The 19545-nt window shown below is 46.7% G+C and overlaps 2 protein-coding genes across 4 annotated transcripts in view; both read left to right on the forward strand.

Moving 5' to 3' along the window:
* Galp (galanin like peptide) overlaps positions 1–19545 on the forward strand; it is a 230325-nt gene that overhangs the window by 199626 nt on the left and 11154 nt on the right. The gene's annotated exons all lie outside the window — the stretch shown is intronic.
* On the forward strand, positions 2429–18071 carry Znf582 (zinc finger protein 582). 3 transcript variants are annotated; one of them, XM_006993567.4, is made up of 6 exons: positions 2429–2554; positions 5243–5357; positions 5820–5896; positions 7321–7447; positions 7714–7809; positions 10526–18071. In XM_006993567.4, exons 3-6 carry the CDS (start codon positions 5888–5890, stop codon positions 11821–11823), a joined length of 1530 nt encoding a protein of 509 aa, XP_006993629.3. In that variant the 5' UTR covers positions 2429–2554; positions 5243–5357; positions 5820–5887; the 3' UTR covers positions 11824–18071. The 3 variants fall into 3 exon arrangements, with proteins under 3 accessions (XP_006993629.3, XP_076426608.1, XP_076426593.1); XM_076570493.1 differs by lacking the exon at positions 5820–5896; XM_076570478.1 differs by lacking the exons at positions 2429–2554; positions 5243–5357 and having other exon boundaries at positions 5646–5896.

Here is a 19545-nt window from a genome sequence, read left to right on the forward strand (position 1 = left end):
GCCTCCCACTAAGGCCCAGCTCAAGAGGTCCGCTCTGGATGTGAAGGAAACAAGGCTTTTATAGCTCAAGGGTAGGGGTTTTCCAAATGGGGGAAAGACAGGTAAAATGAGGGGGCGGGGCTGTCACAGGAGCCAAACATAAGCATAACAAGTTAGTCCCTCCTGAAACAAAGACACGGTTGGGAAGTGGGCATAACAGTAGGTAGTCAGAACAAGGTAGTTGTTGTGCCCAGGTCGCAAGACCCCCAAGCAAGACCACCACAGAGCCAATGTCCGGTGCAAGCGCACAGAGGTTAATAACAAAACAAGCAAGGTTGGTGCCTGTCCAACATCCGACACAGGGACACAGCGGGTGGAGGAGAACGGCGGAGGAGAACGGCGGAGCCCTCACTTGAAGGGGTTTATATAGGAAGGGTTTACAGACAGCTTGGGGTTGGACGAGGAGGCTAGGGGTGACGTAGTTCTTTGAAGTTGCTGCCTGAACTACAAGCATGAGGTTACTGATGGCTAACAGAATGCAGGGTATCTACAGAGACCTAAGTTTTTACTCCTTATGTCCTGCTTTTGATGGTCCCAGGATATATACATTCAGATTTATTGTTCCAGTCCTACTCTCCTCTGAGGTCAACTTCTGGTCAGTTGAGCCCATTATTCCCTATGTCTTGTTTTGCCAAGTCCAAGATACATAGACTTATTGTCCCAGCCTTAAGTTCAACTTCTGGTCACTTCTAAAAATGCTGGTCAGAAAATACCTTTGGAGGAGGGGAAGGGGAAGCATCTCACCAGATGGCTACTGATTTTTCCCTTTGGGTAGTCATAGGTGGTCACAAAACCTTTCAAAACAAAGGTAGGTTTGCAAGATGATTATAAACAACTTTTGAAACAAAGACACAATTGCCATTCCTGCAACAGGTGGCACAGAACCATTTGTAGTTAGTGTTACAGGTGAAGCATGGCCCAGTCCTTGAGAAAGAGAGGTTTAATCATCAATGAACCTAGTTTGTCTTTACTATAAGATGGCTTTTAACCCTAAGATGGAGGAGGCTGGTTCTTTATTCCCTCTTATATATGTTCAACTTTTCTCTGAAAGTATTTTACTATTTTTTTGTTTGCTTTTTTTTTTTTTTGAGATAGGGTTTCTCTGTGTGTATCCCTGACTGTCCTGGAACTTGCTCTGTAGACCAGGCTGGCCTTGAACTCACAGAGATCCGCCTGCCTCTGCCTCCCAAGTGCTGGGATGAAAGGCGTGCGCCACTACTGCCCAGCTACTAACTCTTATCTCTAGGGAGAACTATCACTGATATCTCATTCATGTCTTTTTCTTTGGAATTTGGTTATACTTCAATGTATGGAACAATTTAATCATTCCATCAAAATTACCAATGGTAGGCATTATATGAGGGGAAGTTTGATCTTGAGGGAAAATGCAATTTTATTTAACACAGTGATTTTTAACTGAAAATTGTAGTAAAATACACAGGAACAATATGTCTAAACAGAAGAAAATACTCAACTAAGAAATGATACACCTATTTAAAACAGTGTAACTTTTATTTATTTTTAAGAGTTATTTTTACTTTGAAGCCAGAGAAATACTTCGGTGGGTGGGTAAGAGCATTCTCTGCTCTTCCAGAGGACCTGGGTTTGGTTCCCAGCACCCGCAGGGTAGTGCAGGACCGCCTGTAGCTCCAGTTCCAGGGATCTGTGCACTCTTCCAGATCTCTGTTGGCACTGCATGCATGGAGTGCACATACATACACCCAGGCTCGCACACTCGGGAGGCAGAGCCAGGCGGATCTCTGTGAGTTCGAGGTCAACCTGCTCTACAGAGTGAGTTCCAGGACAGGCTCCAAAGCTAAACAGAGAAACCCTGTCTCAAAAAAAAAAACCAAAAACCAAAACAAACAAACAAAAAATCAATGTTTTATTCCTGTGAAGATACACCATGGCTAATCATATTGTCTGCAAAAATAAACTTTTATTTCTTATCTTCTGGTGTCTACATTACCTTGCTTCAATCTTAGGTGTACAACAGTAGGGTTTTGTTGTTGCTTTGTTTTGTTTCCCAATTAATTGAAATGTTAGCTGTAGATCTTCTATAAATGGAAAACTTTTCAGTCACATTTTCACAAGTGTGCATCCACGGTTAACCTTGCCCAGTTTGCATACCAAACAACTCACACAGGATTAAAATCAAACAGCACACTTAGTCCCAAGAGTTACTGCATACACTGCCATGGCCACGCACTCAAATCCAGAGAAGGAATCACGCGCGACTTTCAGCAGAAGTCTACGGGATTCGAACACCCTTCCACATCTCAGCACATAGGCTCACAAAACCCCTTACACCTGCTTAGGCCGTTTGACATCCTGGAGACTACAATTCCCAGAAAGGACTGCGACGTTAGCGCCAGAGGCGCTTCTGCGCTTGCGCCGTCTTCCGGCCTCGAGCAGCGAGTCCGCTGGTATTGAGGCGGTAATCGGGCTGTGGTCAGGGGGCAGGCCGACCAAGGAGGAAACAAATGGAGGTCCGGAGCTATCCGGAAGCTCCGCGGTGAGTAAGGGAGCAGGCGCCGCGGACCAAGAATCTCAGCCTTCAGACTAATGCGATGCCTGGACCCACTGTTTTTCATAGGCTTCCCGGTCCTGGACTACATTTCCCGTCGTCCCCCGCGGCTAGCGCTCAGTTGGTGCCCCCTTCTTGTGCCCAATTTCTCAGCTAACCTGGTAGACCTAGGGCAGTTTGGGAAGGTTCCTCCACCTTCTGAAATTAAGGATGTTTTGCGTTTAGCACTACGTTTGGCTTTGTGTATCCTGAGACGAAGTATTTTATTATACATATATATTATTACATATTAAAGCAGATCTTGAGTTGATTAAAGTACATTTACAGTAAAATTTTTTTAAAAGGATTTACTTATTTGTGTGTGTGTGGTGTGGTGTGGTGTGGTGTGGTGTGGTGTGGTGTGGTGTGTGTGTGTGTGTGTGTGTGTGTGTGTGTGTGTGTGTGTGTTGGTTGCATGCAGTGTCCACAGAGACTAGAAGATATAGGTTGGTAGTTGCCATGTGGGTGCTGGAACCCCGACATGGGTCCTCCCCATGGGCAGCAAGTTCTTTGAACCCGCTGAGCCATCTCCTCAGCACCTACATTTTGTTTTTGTTTTCGAGACAGGGTTCTCTGTGTAGTTTTGGCGCCTGTCCTGGATCTTGCGCTGTAGATCAGGCTGGCCTCGAACTCACAGAGGCGCCACCACCGCCCGGGTTCAGCCCCCTACATTTTTAAACAGGGTTAAACACAGAACTTAATAGACATTTAGAAAAGAATAAGACAAACCCAAGTGTGAGTATAGCCTTTTAAAGGGAGATCTTGTTTTATATGATATACGTTGCAGGACCCCAAAAACATTTAGAACCATTGAGCCACTGGTTTAGAAGCAACACGTAGGGCCATCTAAATGATCTTGTTTTAGGTCCGTTGTCCAGCAGTGGAGAAAGTGTTCAGTGAGTCCCAGGCTGTCCCTACGATAGGATGTTGTGCCGGTGATGAAATGGTGCTTATAAACATGCTTGTAACAAGGGCGCGCTTCCCATTACATCACACTAAGGACCTTTCATAATTATTTCACTTACAAACTAGAAATGTTTGTGACGTGACAGGTATTCCTTTATGACCCTTTTACAAGATAGCATTTCTTTAATGAGCTCAAGAAGTGGTTAAATGATAACACTACAAAACTTTGGATTTTTTGTTGGTTTTTGTGGGGGCCATTGTGTGCCATAAACACCCTAGTGGAGGTCAGAGGACAGCTTGTAGGAGTGGGTTCTCTCCTCCCACCATGTGGGTTGTGGGAATCAAACTTTACAGCAAGTGCCTTTACCCAGTGAGCCATTTCATTAGCCACCTAGGATGTTTTTCTCTTCCATGCTTTTTTTTCTTGTTTTGAACCCATGTACCAGTAGTGGTTAGGTTTCTTTTTGCTGAATGTTCTTATAATTGTGCAAATGATCTAGTTGTAAATAACTTCTTAATAACTGATGGTTTTGTTTTTTGGGGTTTTTTTTGTTTGTTTGTTTTTGTTTTGTTTTGTTTTTTGAGATAGGGTTTCTCTGTGTAGCTCATCCTGGAACTAGCTTTGTAGACCATGCTGGTCTCAAACTCAGAGATCTTCCTGCCTCTGCCTCCTGAGAGCTGGGATTAAAGGTGTGCGCCATCGCTCGGCAATAACTGTGGAATAATCTTTTACACTGTGTGAATATATGTCACTGTGATTGTTTTAATAAAGAAGGTGACTGGCCATAGCTGAACAGAATAAATTTAGGTGGGAGAGCTAAGCTGAGATTGCTGGGAGGAAGAAGGGCAGAGCTGGGTATTCGCCAGCAAATAGAAACAAGATGGGCATGCCGTACTGAGAAAAGGTACCAAGCCACGTGGAAAAACATAGATAAGAAATATGGGTTAATTTAAACGTAAGAGGTAGTAACAAACCTGAGCTATTTGCCAAGCATTTGTAATTAATATAATCCTCTGTGTGATAACTTGGGACTGGCGGCCAGGAAAGAAAAGTCTGCCAGCAAATAACTGATGCTTTTAATTTCTTTAAAAAAAATTTTTTTTTTTGAGAGGGAAAGTCTATGTAGCACTGACTGGCCTGGAACTCACAGAGACACACTTACCTCTTCCTCCTGAGTGCTGGGATTAAAGGTGTGTGTCACTATGCCCAGCCCTCAATATCATTTTTTTAAAAGATTTATTTATTTATTATGTATACAGCATGTATGACTGCAGGCCAGAAGAGGGCACCAGATCTCGTTACAGATGGTTGTGAGCCACCATGTGGTTGCTGGGAATTGAACTCAGGACCTCTGGAAGAGCAGTCGGTGCTCTTAACCTCTGAGGCATCTCTCCAGCCCATCATTTTGTTTTTAAAGATTGTGTGTGAGTGGGTTTGTGATTGTAAGTGCGGTTGCTTGAGGAGTCCAGAAGAGGATGTGGGATCTCTTGGAGCTGGAGGTACAGGCAGTTGCGAATTGCCTGATGTGGGTGCTGGAAACTGAACCCAAGTCCTCTCTGCAGGAGCAGCAAGTGCTCTTAACCACTGAGCCATTTCTTACCCCCTCAAACTCAAGTTTGATTATTGGTGTCATATTCTATTATTGTGGCTATGCTAAAATCGATTCCACACTTACCCACTTGCGGTCTTAACCTATTTATGTCCTAATTCTGTGCATTTTTCTTCAACAGACATGACTGCTGTGTCTCTGGAAGGATATGTTTATGTTCTGAAGATGGAGTCCTGGCCCCGCCCATCTAACTGTCCGATTGTCCTCTGCAGTTTCCTCCTATTTCTTGACACCAGGTAGGCCCAGTTTGAGCTGTGGAGTTCTTTATGAATTTGGAAGTTGGAGAAATAGCCAGGGTGACTTCAGAGTGGTTCCATTTGCTGTGTGGGAGATTAAATGGCTGAGTCCTGTGAATGCTTCATTTCAGGTCTAGGACTACGTACATTATGCAAGTTCTTACTCACTCCCTGGGTGAGGAGAGCTTTCCTGTCCTTTGAGTAATGTGTGGGTCTCCATCACTGGTCTGAGGACCCCTGAGTTTTGCACCACCCGCAGAATTTGAGGAAAGTGGGGGAGAAAGGACCACTCATGCTGTGCCGCCTCGGCAGCAGCTAAAGCGGGCTGTTGGTGTTGGGTATCGGTTTATCCCAGCTCTCTATAAGTTAACGGGCGGTCAGAAACAGGTGCAAACATGACCCTGGCGTTCAGGGAGCTTCCAGGCAGGCTTAGATCTTCGTGTTTACTCTTTCCTCCCTCAGCTCTGACATCTAAGGACTCTGTCCTTCCCCAAGAGGAAGACCCACCAGCCCTTGAACTCCCGGAAGTCATGCCTCTCGTGAGTTTTAAAATCATGTCAATATTTGTTATCCTGAAACTTCCCACCCAGATCCCACCAGTTAATCTGGTCCCCTGAGGTCTGTTTTAGGGAGTAAACGAGATGGTAGGATGATAGGCTGGGCTATGTTTTGGTTTTTTGAGACAGGATTTCTTTGTGTAGCCCCGGCTGTCTTGGAAGTCACTCTCCGGACCAGTCTGGCCTCGAATTCACAGAGATCCACCTGCCTCTGCCTCCTGAGTGCTGGGGTTAAAGGTGTGCACCACCAACAGGCCCAAGCTAAGCCCTTTCTTATTGCTCCATCTTCTCTGACCCACGTCATTCTGGAGTGCTGTAGATTCATTCTGTACTGAGATTTTCTGAGCAGACCTCCATTTCCCTGCCTGCATGAGATGGGAGCATCCTTGTAGGAGCTAAGATTTGAGAGAAGAGAGAGCGGTCACACAGGGAAACAAGGAGGTGGCATTCATCACCCTTTCAGCCTGTGGAAGAGACTGACACCCAAAGGTGTGGTGGAGACCTAGTTGGGAATCCAGAGATTAGATGCCCGAGTATGATCTGATTCGAGGTTACACCAAACCTTTGGGTCTTTCTCCATTATCTTCTTCGGCTTAAGCACAAGAGAAATACAGAGCTGAGGCTCATGGGAATAGCAAATGAGATTCTCAGCCTGATGGGTTGATGGGTGGGTTCTCAGAGCTTGGAAGAGCTTTAGAGATTCGATCCGTACTTCGGTTCCAAAATATGAGGATGTTTTATTCTTTTCATTTAGGAAGTTGTACAGTCAATGAAAGTAGTCTTCATTCATTGTCTCATGAAGAAGGCGCTTGTGCTGTGTTCTGATGTCATGGTGAACTGAGCTTGGCAACAAACTCTTGACTAGGATGAAGCTCCTCCCTCTGAGATACACGGGTTTTTCTTCCGAGACAGGGTCTTACTGTGTAGCACTAGCTGCCCTGGAACTCCGTTTGTAGATCAGACTGTGGCCTCAGACTCACAGTAATTCACCTGCTTCTGCTTCTGGAGTGCTGGTATTACAGGCGTGTGGTACCATGGTGGCTATGGTTTTTTAAAAGATTTTATTAAAATCTTTAGGGAAAAGTTCATCAAGTATCTTTGTCACAAAGTAGAAACGATATTTCTAACCTGAACTGAGAATTTATGAAAACTCCATTTAGCCTTTAATTTTCATCCCAGACCTATACATGGGAGTGGTGGTCTGCAGCAAAATGGAGTGTATGAAAATATTTTAAGACTGTGTCTTCCTCGTGCTCATTTTTTTTATTGTTGTTGACAAGCAACCCCAGCTGCTTTGTTCACCAGAACCACCCCTTTCTACAGAGACCTCCCCCAGCTCCTCTCACCCCACTGGGAAACACCCCCTTAAATGAAATAGTCACACGCCGTTCACCCTCTTGTTTCAGGGTTCAGAACTGTTCAGGGACGTGGCCATAACTTTCTCCCAAGAAGAGTGGGAGCGCCTCGAGCCTGCTCAGAAGGACTTGTACAGAGAGGTGATGCTGGAGAACTACGGCCATCTGGTCTCACTGGGTAAAGTGGTCTGGTCCGTTAGTCTGGGTCTTCCTGGGCATGCCCCTGCCTATTGTCAGCTATTGGGTACCTTTCAGTTCCACGACCGGCCAATTTGGAGTGTATAAAAGGCAGCCAATTGCTTGAAGTCGGGTCCTCCGACTGTTAGGTTTTCTTTTCGTCCTTTCTGCAACTCTCTCCCTGCTCAGTGACAGAGCCCTGGATCTGAATTCCAAGGCCTCTCAGTCTGACCGTATGGTGTGTGTTTTTTCTTTCCTCTTCTTCAGGTCTTACCATATCCAAACCCGATGTGATAGCCATCCTAGAGCAAGGAAGGGAGCCTTGGCTAGAGGAGAGGGGCACCGCAGGAGGTCTGCCTTCAGGTGAGCGCTGGGACTAGAAACCCAGGAGACTTCCGGATTATTGCCATCTCTGCGGCGTTATGAGTTAAGTAGAACGCCCTTCAGATAGTTTTACATAGTATAGCATTAGGGAAGGCCTTACTTAGAAGAGTGGAAACATGCCCCTAGAGTAAACCCAGTCATGCTAGGTGGATCCGGGAGAGAGAACGGCATCTTGGAGAAAGGAGTGCTCTCAGAGGCATTTCTATAGAGGTAGCCAAAGTGTTTTTCCCACACGGCCGGAAGAGAGCAAGCACTCAGAGTCACCGTAGTTCCTGCAGCTGTGTCCGTGTAGATGTCCTCGGCTGTTGGCACAGTCTTCTGTACGTCAGGCTGCGCTCCTGGCCGCCTCCCTTTGCAACACGATAACCAGCTGTTCTAGCCTCTGAGTGGGTCAGCATGTAAGTGGGCACCCGAGTATTTGGAGTCTGTCTCTCCATGTGGTCAGGCCCCAGCAGACGCCTATTGCTTTTCTAGTTTGTGACCTTTTTGTATACTCCTGTAGCTTTCTCTCAGTCCGTTCACAAATAAAGTGAAACTGATGTGACGCAGGCTCTGTGTGGTCCTCTGGGGCCATCTGCTTCACGAGCTTTAGGAATGTACGCAGAAGCGGTCGTCACTTTGGCCCATGGTTCCTTGCACCATCATATAAGTGAGTCTTTAACTCAGTGAGGTCGGTTGCCTTGGTTACAGTGTAGCTGGCCACTACACGGGCCAGGTAGGATTGGATGAAGTGCACCACGGAGCCTTTAAAAAGTATTTTCCTTTATTGTGTGTGTGTGTGTGTGTGTGTGTGTGTGTGTGTGTGTGTGTGTGTGTGTGTGTGTGTGTGTGAATGTCAGTACATGCATTTGGAGACAACTGTGTGAGGTCAAAGGATCACTTTTGGGAGCGGGTCTCTCACCTTCCTGAGGCAGTTTCTTATTTTGGCCAGACTTCGCAGTCCAGGATAGTTCCAGGAGCTTCCAGCTGATTCTCTTGTTTTTGCCTCTCATCTAACTGTAGGAGTGCTGGGATTACAGATGTGAGCCAGGGCATCTGACTTCTGGGTCCTGGGATTGAACTCCGGTCGTCAGGCTTTTGTGGCAGGTGTACTTATCCACTGCGCTATCTTGCCTCCCCCCTAACCCCCATGCAGTTTTTGCTTATAATCTGGATAAGAGCAAAACATGATGTTGTAGAAGGGTCTCATCCCCCAGTAAACTGAGCTCGAAACGAGACACAAGGTCATTCTTTTTTTCAACATTCCTTTTAAATAATGGCAAAGTTCCAGAGTTGGCAGTGGCCATGGTGGTTACTTAGGTTTCAGCTTAGAGGAAACCACAGGAGGTGGTGGTGACCGGATGTGCCAAAGGATAGCTGCTGTGTTGTTACCATGTCCTGGTAGGCAAGTGTGTCAGCGTTCCCTTTGGTTTATTTTTTTCTCCCACACATGCCTTTAGGTACTCAGGCAGGTCAAGGATCCAGTCACACACCCTTCCCATCACTTCTTTTTAAAGGTATGATAAAATACACATAACAGAAGCTACCATCTAAACCATTCTTTAAGCATACAGTTCAGCAATATTAAGGACATTCACATTGGCAACCATCACCCGATCCCTCCTCGGTGCATCCGGCAGAATCCACATGAGTTTTGCAGAGTATAATTTACATCGGGTAAAATGTACACCCCTTACGTGCAGTACTGATGAACGCTGGCAGGTTTGTACGCCTGTGTTACCCCCACCAAATCAAGAGGATGGGTTCTTGTACCTGTTCCCTGTTCTTGCACAACCCCTGAAGCCCCACCGGGAAGCTGGCCATTGGCAGAAGTCACTCTTGATTGTATTTCTGTTTTTGTGGAATCTGCTAATGTGTTTCTAAACATGGCTCAGAGCTACACTGATGTTTTAGAAGCAGTGCAATGCAACACTGCTTTCCTCCCGCTCCTCATTTCTAATGTTGCCTCCACCTCTCTGTTTGCCTGATTTCGGATTGCTTAGCCATAGTCAAGAGTGTATAGGTGTCGGAGCTTCCAATACTTTTTAAAAGTCTGGCAAGGATTTATTAGAAAGGTCATTAGTGGTTGGGCAGTGGTGGTCCACGCCTTTAATCCCAGCATTTGGGAGGCAGAGGCAGACAGACCGCTGTGAGTTCGAGGCCAGTCTGGTCTACAGAGCGAGTTCCAGGGCTACACAAAGGAGCCCTGTCTCAAAAAAACCAAGACCAAAACAACAACAAAAGAAAAGAAAAAACAAAGAAAGGTCATTAGTCATAGTGAGTAAAACCATGAACAGGTAATTAATTATAGGTGCTGGGCCCCCAACACAAGTTAGAATCTAATAAACATCAGGGTGGTTCCAAGGGCAATCTTAGCTGTGTTTTGCTCGGCCAGATCACCCACAAACACAGAAATGACTCTTCATGCCTGCCTCCCGCCATGATTGCTTGGCTAGACATTGGAAAGAAATCTTCCCCCAAACAGTCGCATGTATGAAGGCTCCTGCCTTTCCTGCTGTCCTCGTGGGACGCTTGTGTGAGACAGACACCGCCAGGTTGGGAACCCTGACGAGAATGCTGAGCGGTGGCAGGGAGGAGGCGTGAGCAGAGGCGTGTGTCTCTCATTGGTGATCCCCCGAGAACCTGCCAGCTTCCACCATAGGTTCTTCTCCTGGAAAAAGAAAAATGACCATTTTCCATTTCACTTCTGTTTCAGCATTGGAATCTGGATACGGTGCCAAAATACTGTCTGCAAAGCCACGCGTTAATGAAATGGAGTCGCCACGGTGGGGGATGATGGGAGGCCTTGCAAGCTGTGGTCTTGAGGGCTCGAGCTTCCAGGATGATGGGGAAGACGAAGGCCTGTTTGACAGACAACCAGGAAGTCCAGACAGAAATGCCAGTCCCGTGTTAATCAGTCATGAGGAAATGCCCGCTTTAAACCAGCAAGCACCTCTTACTTTTTCCCAGAGAAAGTCCTGTCGATATAATAAACGCAAAAAAGACTTGTGGCACAAGGAATTCTGTATCAATCAAGGAATTCCTATTAACGAGAAGCCCTACAAATGTAGGGAGTGTGGGAAGGCCTTTAAATACGGTTCACGACTAATCCAGCATGAGAATATTCATTCTGGCAAGAAGCCTTATGAATGTAAAGAATGTGGGAAGGCCTTCAATTCTGGCTCAAATTTCATACAACACCAGAGGGTTCATTCAGGTGAGAAACCTTATGAATGTAAAGACTGTGCTAAAGCCTTCAGTCGGAGCTCACAGCTCATTGAGCACCAGCGAATCCATACCGGGGAGAAACCCTATCAATGTAAGGACTGTGGCAAGGCCTTCAATCGGATCTCGCATCTTAAAGTCCATCACAGGATTCATACCGGTGAAAAGCCCTACGTGTGTAAGGAGTGTGGGAAGACCTTTAGTCATAGGTCTCAGCTGATTCAGCATCAGACTGTTCACACTGGCAAGAAACTCTTCGAATGTAAAGACTGTGGGAAGGCTTTTAACCAAGGATCCACTCTTATCCGACATCGGCGAATTCATACTGGAGAGAAACCTTATGAGTGCAAGGCATGTGGCAAGACCTTTCGAGTGAACTCGCAGCTTAAGCAACATCAGAGAATTCACACCGGGGAGAAACCCTACCAGTGTACTGTGTGCAGTAGGGCCTTCCAGCGGGTCTCACATCTCACGGTCCATCATAAAATCCATACCCACAAGAAGCCATACGAGCGCGAGGAATGTGGGAAGGCCTTCGGCCATTGCTCACAACTGAGTCGACATCAGGTGAGCCGTTCCAAGGAAAAGCCCTACAAGGGATGTGGCAGGAGCGTAAGTCACGATCCAGCTACCGTTCAGCCTCCCAGACAGCGCAATAGAGGAACGCGTGTGAACATAATAAATGTAGAAAAGCCGTCCCTCGGCCCTTACCCGCTATTAATCATCCAGGAGTTTGTGCTGGCAAGCAACCACAGGAATGGAAGTAATACAAGGAGCCCATTAGCGTAGGGTGATTACGGCCGGTGCATCTTGGAGAAAGGAGAGCTCAATGTACTGCTAATAAGATGCCTCAATTTCGAGTTTTCTAAATCAATTAACAGGGAAAGATTGGAAATAATTGTGTCTCCCAACACTCCCCAGAATCTAGTCATGGGATTTTTATGTGGCTTTTTTGTTGGTTTTGTTTTGTTTTTGAGATACAGTCTCTCTAATGTAGGCTCGGCTGGCCCAGAATTTGCTCTGTAGACCAGGCTGGCCTGGAACTCCTGATCTGCCTGCCTCTGCCTTCTGAATGCTGGGATATTAAAAGTATGTGCCAGCATGCCCAGCTTTAGTCGCAGGGAAGCCAAATTACTCCTGGGTCAACCAGGAGATAAATCCTGCAGACACCATGTGTGGCAATAAAAAGAACAAATCGACAATTTTACATGCTAAGAAAGGTAAGAAATAAAGCTATATCCAGGGTGTGGTAACACACTTGAATCCTAGCACTTGGGAGGCAGAGGCTGGTAGATCTCTGTGCATTCCAGGCCAGTTGGCTGCACAGTGAGACCCTGTCATAAAACAACAACCCCACCCCCAAGAGCTATCTCCAGAGGAAGTAAAAGAATTTTATAAAGATTTCTGTGTGTATGTGTGTGTGTGCACACATGTGTGTATAGAGATCAGAGGGCAACTTTGTGGAGTCACTCATTTATGTGGGTTCCAGAAGTTGAGCGTGGATTACCAGGCTTATCCACTGAGCAGTCTCACTGGCCCCTTTCATAATTCAAAACACACATATTTTTTTAATCCCAGAGGAATGGTTTACAGGTTTTGAATACACGCTTGGAAATCTGAATGAGTACTCAAACACGCTAAGTGAAGGATTCAGAACTCTAAAACAGCCATGCATGGTGGTACATGCTTATAATCCCAGGTCTTGGGGAGCTAAGGCAGGAGGATTGCCTCAAGTTCAAGGCCAGTTTGGGCTATATATTCACACACACACACACACACACACACACACACACACACACACACAGAGAGAGAGAGAGAGAGAGAGAGAGAGACAAATTAAACTACCAAGCACCCAGTCAACAGATAAAATGAACAAAAAAAGCAGTTTTACATCCTTTTGCAGCCCAAGGACTTGTTTCTAAATTTAGTTGTTTATATAATTGGAGCCTGAGCAAAGTACTGCTGTGTAGCCCTGGTTGCTCTTCAATTTGGGGGCAGCCCTCTTGCCTCGGTCTCACTAGTACTGGAATTATAAGGCCTGTGGCACAGTATTTGGCTCTATTTCTAGTTGAAACCGTTCACTCTGTGTAAACTATATTTTCATGACTTCTAGACCAGAAGATGTGGAATCTGTAGGAAAAGGTCTTCTTGCCCTGTAGGTGGATTTTTCTGTCCTGGCAGCTGCTCTCAAATAACCACACTGAGACATTATTAATTGCAAATGATTGGCCATTAGCTCAGGCTTGTTACTATCTAACTCTTAAATTAACCCATATTTCTTCTATGCTCTGCCACATGGCTTGGTACCTTTTCACGGTATGGCAAGTTCATCTCCTGAGCATCTCCTTGAGATTCTGAGACTCCTCTTCTTCATGCTCTCTTTTGGTCTGCCAGCGCCACCTAACCTCTACCTCTCTGGCTATAGGTCAATCAGCTTCTTTATTAACCTACTTACAGTGACATATATTCACACAGGGCAAAGGAATAGCCCACACTGCCCTGTGTCTGATTCTTACATTACTCTCAGTTACTTCTTCCTATTTCAGGAACAGTCTTGATTTTGGACAGGGTTTCTTAGTTTCTACATGTCTAGATTGGTTTTGGGCCATCCTTTGGTCTTGTGTCACTGGTAGATTTTAGCTGCTTACCCATCAGCCATACCCAGTTATTGTTAGCATCTGCTTCTTGCTTTAGAATCTGAAGATAGGCTGGGAAGGGTGGCAGAGGGCAGTCTGGTCTACAGAGCTAGTTCCAGGACAGCCAGGGTTACACAGAGAAACCTATCTCAAAAAACAAACCAAACAAAATCTGAAGATAGCAGATTCAAATTTTCCAGCCTCCTGTGCATCTCAAGAGTGGCAAGTGTGTCTCTGTGTTGGCTGTTGGGCTCTTCTGGGGGCTTCTGGAAAAGAACTTCATGTTCTAATGAAAGAAATGCTATCCTATCAAACTGATTTGCAACAAGAAACCATCCTTCAGGGTGAAGGGCCTTTGATGGCACTCAATGAGAAGGAACAAATAGCTTCATCCTCCAAGAGATGCCCCAACCTAGTGCCAGACCTAGCCCTCCCACGTCAGTCATTAATAAAAAATTATGCCTGCCGGGCGGTGGTGGCACATGCCTTTAATCCTAGCACTCGGGAGGCAGAGTCAGGCAGATCTCTGTGAGTTTGAGGCCAGCCTGGTCTACAGAGCAAGATCCAGGACAGGCACCAAAACTACACAGAGAAACCCTGTCTTGAAAAACATAATGCCTCGTACATATACTTTCCCACCAACCACTTTGATAGAGGCTATCCCCCAGTTAAGATTCTTCAGATCATTCTAGCTTGAGTCCAATTGAAATACAACACACCTTTAATTCCAGCACTCCAGAGACTGAGGTAGGGAGAATCTCTGAGTTTGAGGCTAGCCTGGTCTACAGAGTGAGTTTTAGGACAGCCAAGGCTACACAATGAAACCTTGACTTAAAAAACAAAAACAAAACAATAAAACAAAAGAACAAAAAGAAAATCTAGCCTAGGCAGCACACCCCATGTACCTTGAGTAGCTAGTGTGTGACGTCGTCTCACATTCTTAGGCTCTTCATTGCTATTTTGCCACAGTACCACAATCCCAAAAGACATACCTAATTTTTTAAAACCTCAACAAGGCAATCACATTCTGCAGTATTTTCTGACTTGTGTCTTCATGATTTTTCAAACAAAGGTTTTTGTATGTTCACATATCCGCTGACGTTGTGAAAATCCGCCATGGTTGGGGGCTGGAGAGATGGATCAGTGGTTAAGAGCACTGGCTGTTCTTCCAGAGGTCCTGAGTTCAATTCCCAGCACCCACATGGTGGCTCACAACCATCTGTAATGAGACCTGGTGCCCTCTCCTGGCCTGCAGGCAGACATAGAGGCAAAACACTGTATAATAATAAAATCAATCTTAAAAAAGAAAAAAGAAAAGAAAATGGTTGTCTCTCCATTTCTCTATTGCTGAATATCCAGGTTGCATCTGAATTTCTGATGCTTTAAAAATTTGTGATGAGCATCTTGTCCATGTTTTTTGGGTGGTGGCGGTGGGGGTGGTTGTGTGTGTGGGTGGTAGTGGTGGATACAGCCACAAGATTCTCTCCAGGTTAGAGATCTACCAGTAGGTACTTAGATGGTGCATCCTCACTCCCTGCAACCCATCTTGAGAACTGCGCTGGGTCTGGACCACTGCCGCCATTTACACCATTTAATTGCCGCTGACTGTCAGTTCTCACCAGTCTCTTAGGGAGACCTCTGGGAATCAAAGCGGGTAGCCTTTTAGGAGTCCATGAGAAGGATGTTTCCCATCATCCCTTCCAGTGAAATTAGAATTGGTCTGGGAGCCAGGCCTACTGAGTACGTGAACACACTGTTATCGGTGGATTAAGGAATTCCTGCTTTGCAAGGCATTGAGTCTGGGCTAACTGGTCCCAGAATGTGTGTGTCCAGCCTGGGAAAGCATGGGAGAAAGGTTTGGCTTATGAGAGCAACATCTTAGTAGTAGGCCCCAAACTAACCCACATGTTGGAAACAGGTTGGCTGGGTATGGTGATGTGGAGTAGTTATTTGGAAGACTGAGGAGGGAGCATCACCGAACCCCAGAACTTCCAGGCCAGTTTGGGCAACAATATTCCCTCTTTAAAAAAAAAAAAAAAAGGCGCCTGGTGTGGTAGTGCATGCCTTTAATCCCATCAGAGGCCTCTAGGCAGATCTCTGAGTCCTAAGCCAATCTCGGTCTATAGAGTGAGTTCCAAGATAGCCAGGGCTACACAGAAACCCTGTCTCAAAAAAACCAAAACAAACTAGGTGTATTTGAACACTTTTACCAGCAGATGGCACTGTGGTACTGTGAAACATCCCTCACTACCTTGGTGCTTTTACCAAAAGATTATTAAAAACTCATGTCTTTTTGTGTCAACCCCTGATTGGATTAATATCTTCTAATATCTTCTGATCTCTTGTGGACAGCTTTACAGGACAGAAATAAGAATAAATTTTACTAGACGCTGTTTTGTTGAGCCAGGGTCTCACTATGTAGCTGAGGCTGGATTTGTAGGTGAGCACCATCCCAGTTTTGTTTGGTTTTTAATATTTTTATTCCCTTGATCCAATCCATGGGCTCATCACTATCACGCTTTAGTGCTGAGCTACCTCTACAATTTCAGTAGACATTGGATTCAGCGCAATTCAGCTTCCTTCCCTACACCATGGTTTGAGTGTGCCCTTTAGATTCCGGCATCCCCTCCCCCACTGTAGAAACCACCACCCAAAGCTTGACATGCCTGTCCCTTACCTCAGGATTAGGATTAGACCATCCCGTCCTCTCTCTAGGAACATGGAAAAGTGCAGAAAGCAGAAGAGAAGATGTCTAGATGGTGAGACCAATGAGGAGGTTTCTGTCTGTCTGTCCATCCATCTGCCTAGCTATTCATGCATCATCTGTCTTCCCATCTATCATGAATTCACGTATATTTGTCTACTCAGCTACTATATATTCATCTTTACCTTTCTATCACTCACCTATCCTTTCCACATTTCAAGGAGTGGAAAGATACTTTTGTTATTTATAAAAAGGCCTTTTCAATCATGTGTGGGTTTCTGCAAATGAGGTGATTAAACGTTTTGTTTGGCAAGTTTACTTTTTCTTCACTTTTGCATCTCCAGCTCCTAGGAGCTAAAAGTGTTTTGAAACAGGATCATCATCCTAGCCTAGGCTGGCCTGGAACTCACTATGAAACCAAAGCTGGCCTTGAACTTGTGGCAGCTCCTCAAGTGCTGATACTACAGGAATGAGCCACCACACCCAGCGAGATCACCCAAGGTGATCTGCTAAGGTCTTTAAGTGACAATGAGGAGCTAACTACAGGGAACTAGCTAGTTGCTAGAGGAACCAATCAAGTGCTATGACAGCTATAACTCACAGCTCTATGGGGTGGGGGAGAAAGAATTAACAGTAACCAATGATTGAATCAATCATGCCTACCTAATGAAGCCTTAGTTCCCTCCTCCACACCCCTGCAAAAAAAAAATCCTTCAAGGCTTTCAGAAAGACCATGTGCTGGGAGAGTGACTCACTTCAATTCGGTGGGGTTAGAAGCTCCAATTCTCAGGGTCCTTCTGGATTTTGTCTTAAATATCTCAACATGTAAAGTCTCCTATAATGAACAAGAAGGGGAAAAAAAAAAACCTGTTTCCTTGATATCTCTCTCTAGCAAATTAATATAACTCAAGAAGTGAGGGTGGTGGAAACCCCACTTTAGAGTCAGAAACACAGGCAAAAATAACCAAAGTTTGGGATTTCCATCACAAATAGTGGGGAATTTTGTGAGGCCAAGCCTTTGATTTCCAGGTAGAGTCAAGACAGGGTTGATGATGACCAGCAGATATCTTTTATGAAAAAGGTTTTCAAAGATGTTGAAATGTTAACTGAAGAAAATAGGAAAAGTGTGATACACACTTCCTGCTTTGTATTTTTACATAGCCTTTTTTTTTCTTCATCATTTGTTGGGTCTGTCTCCATCCGTGGGCCATAAGATCTAAGAAGTCAGGGAATTGTGTTTGTTTCTTTCCTTCTTTCTTCGTCCAAATGGCCTCGTTTTATTTATTTCAGCTTTGATACAAGTATTGGTTTCTTGGTCCTTCAAAGGCAGGGATAATTTCCGCTTTGGCAAAGAGCAGAAAAAGCCTGACTCTTGTATTTTGGTTCCTATGAAGTTGTCGTAGTCACTGCTCCCAACACTAATAGTGACACTCCCATTTTGCAGGTGAAAAAAAAGTATGCTGATTTGTTGGCCACAGAGGTCATCAACATGAGTGGGAGGGAGGAGGCGATCAGATGCAGAATAGTGGCTGTTCTTGCTGTGGCAAAGCTGAGCCCGAAAAGATCAAACTTCCAAGCGTGGTGTCGCGGGCTCACTCCTTTAACCCCAAACATTTGAGAGATCCAGGAGGATCAGGAGTTCAAAGTTACCCTTGGCTAGTCTGGGCTAGCGATCACCTCATATCTCCTCCCTCAAACACTAACATCGAGGTTGGAGAAGTAACAGGGAACCAGACATCAAGGAGACGTCCTCCTGAGTAGCGCTCGCGCCTCCGCGGCGGCTGGTAACTAGGGACGCTTGTGGTCTCTAGGCAGAGGGGGAAGCTTAATGTAGGGCTGGCGCACAGGTCGCCCTAACTGACCTAACTGACACGCCCAGAAGACCTGGGCCTCCCGCTCCGCATAATCACGTCCTCAGTCTCACAAGGTCCCAGCTCTCATCCCTCCAGTAGTGCAGTGAGCAGCCTTAGGACGTGCCCTTCTTCACAAGCCCCGCCCTTTACCTCCGACTCTCCTGAGAACCCGCCCCTTCTCATCCAGGCCCCGCCCTCACCATTGACTCCGCTGAGAACCCGCCCTTTCTCCATAAGCCCCGCCCCTTCAGAGTCTGCTGAGAACCTGCCCCTTCTCCGCAAGCCCCGCCCCTCAGCTCAGCCTGCTGAGAACCCGCCCCTTCTGCGCTTAGCGCCGCCCTCACCACATTGACTCCGCTGAGAACCCGCCCTTCCCCCAAGCCCCGCCCTCACTTCAGAATGTGCTGAGAACCGCCCTACTCGCTAAGCCCCGCCCCTCACCTAATCTCGCTACGATCCCTCCCCTTCTCCGATTAGCTCCGCCCTCACCATTGACTCCGCTGAGAACCCGCCCTTTCTCCATAAGCCCCGCCCCTTCAGAGTCTGCTGAGAACCTGCTGATTACCCGCTCCTTCTCCGCTTAGCGCCGCCCTCACCATTGACTCCGCTGAGAACCCGCCTCTTCTCCAAGCCCCGCCCTCACTTCAGGCTGTGCTGAGAACCGCCCTACTCGCTAAGCCCCGCCCCTCACCTAATCCCGCTACGATCCCGCCCCCTTCTCCGCTTAGCACCGCCCTCACCATTGACTCCGCTGAGAACCCGCCCTTCTCCTCTTAGCGCCGCCCTCACCATTGACTCCGCTGATTACCCGCCCCTTCTCCTCAAGCCCCTCCCCTCAGCTCAGACTACTGATTACCCGCCCCTTCTCCGCAAGCCCCGCCCTCACCATTGACTCCGCTGAGAACCCGCCCCTTCTCCAAGCCCTGCCCTCACCATTGACTCCGCTGAGAACCCGCCCTTCCCCCAAGCCCCGCCCCTTTAGAGGCTGCTGAGAACCCGCCCCTTCTCCTCAAGCCCCGCCCTCACCATTGACTCCGCTGATTACCCGCCCCTTCTCCGCAAGCCCTGCCCTCACCATTGACTCCGCTGAGAACCCGCCCCTTTTTCGCAAGCCCCGCCCCTTTAGAGGCTGCTGAGAGCCCTCCCCTTCTCCAAGCCCCGCCCTCACCTCTGCCTAGCCTCGCCTTCCCGTCCGACTAAGAAATTTTCTCCTAAGGCCCGCCTCTCGGCTCAGCCTTCTCTGGGAACGCGCCTCTTTTACGCTAAGCCCCGCTTTCCCGGACTCCGCTCCTTCTCTGTTGTGGCTGCAAGAGGCTGC

Source organism: Peromyscus maniculatus, chromosome 1 (genome assembly GCF_049852395.1).
Source record: "Peromyscus maniculatus bairdii isolate BWxNUB_F1_BW_parent chromosome 1, HU_Pman_BW_mat_3.1, whole genome shotgun sequence".
Classification (NCBI taxonomy): domain Eukaryota; kingdom Metazoa; phylum Chordata; class Mammalia; order Rodentia; family Cricetidae; genus Peromyscus; species Peromyscus maniculatus.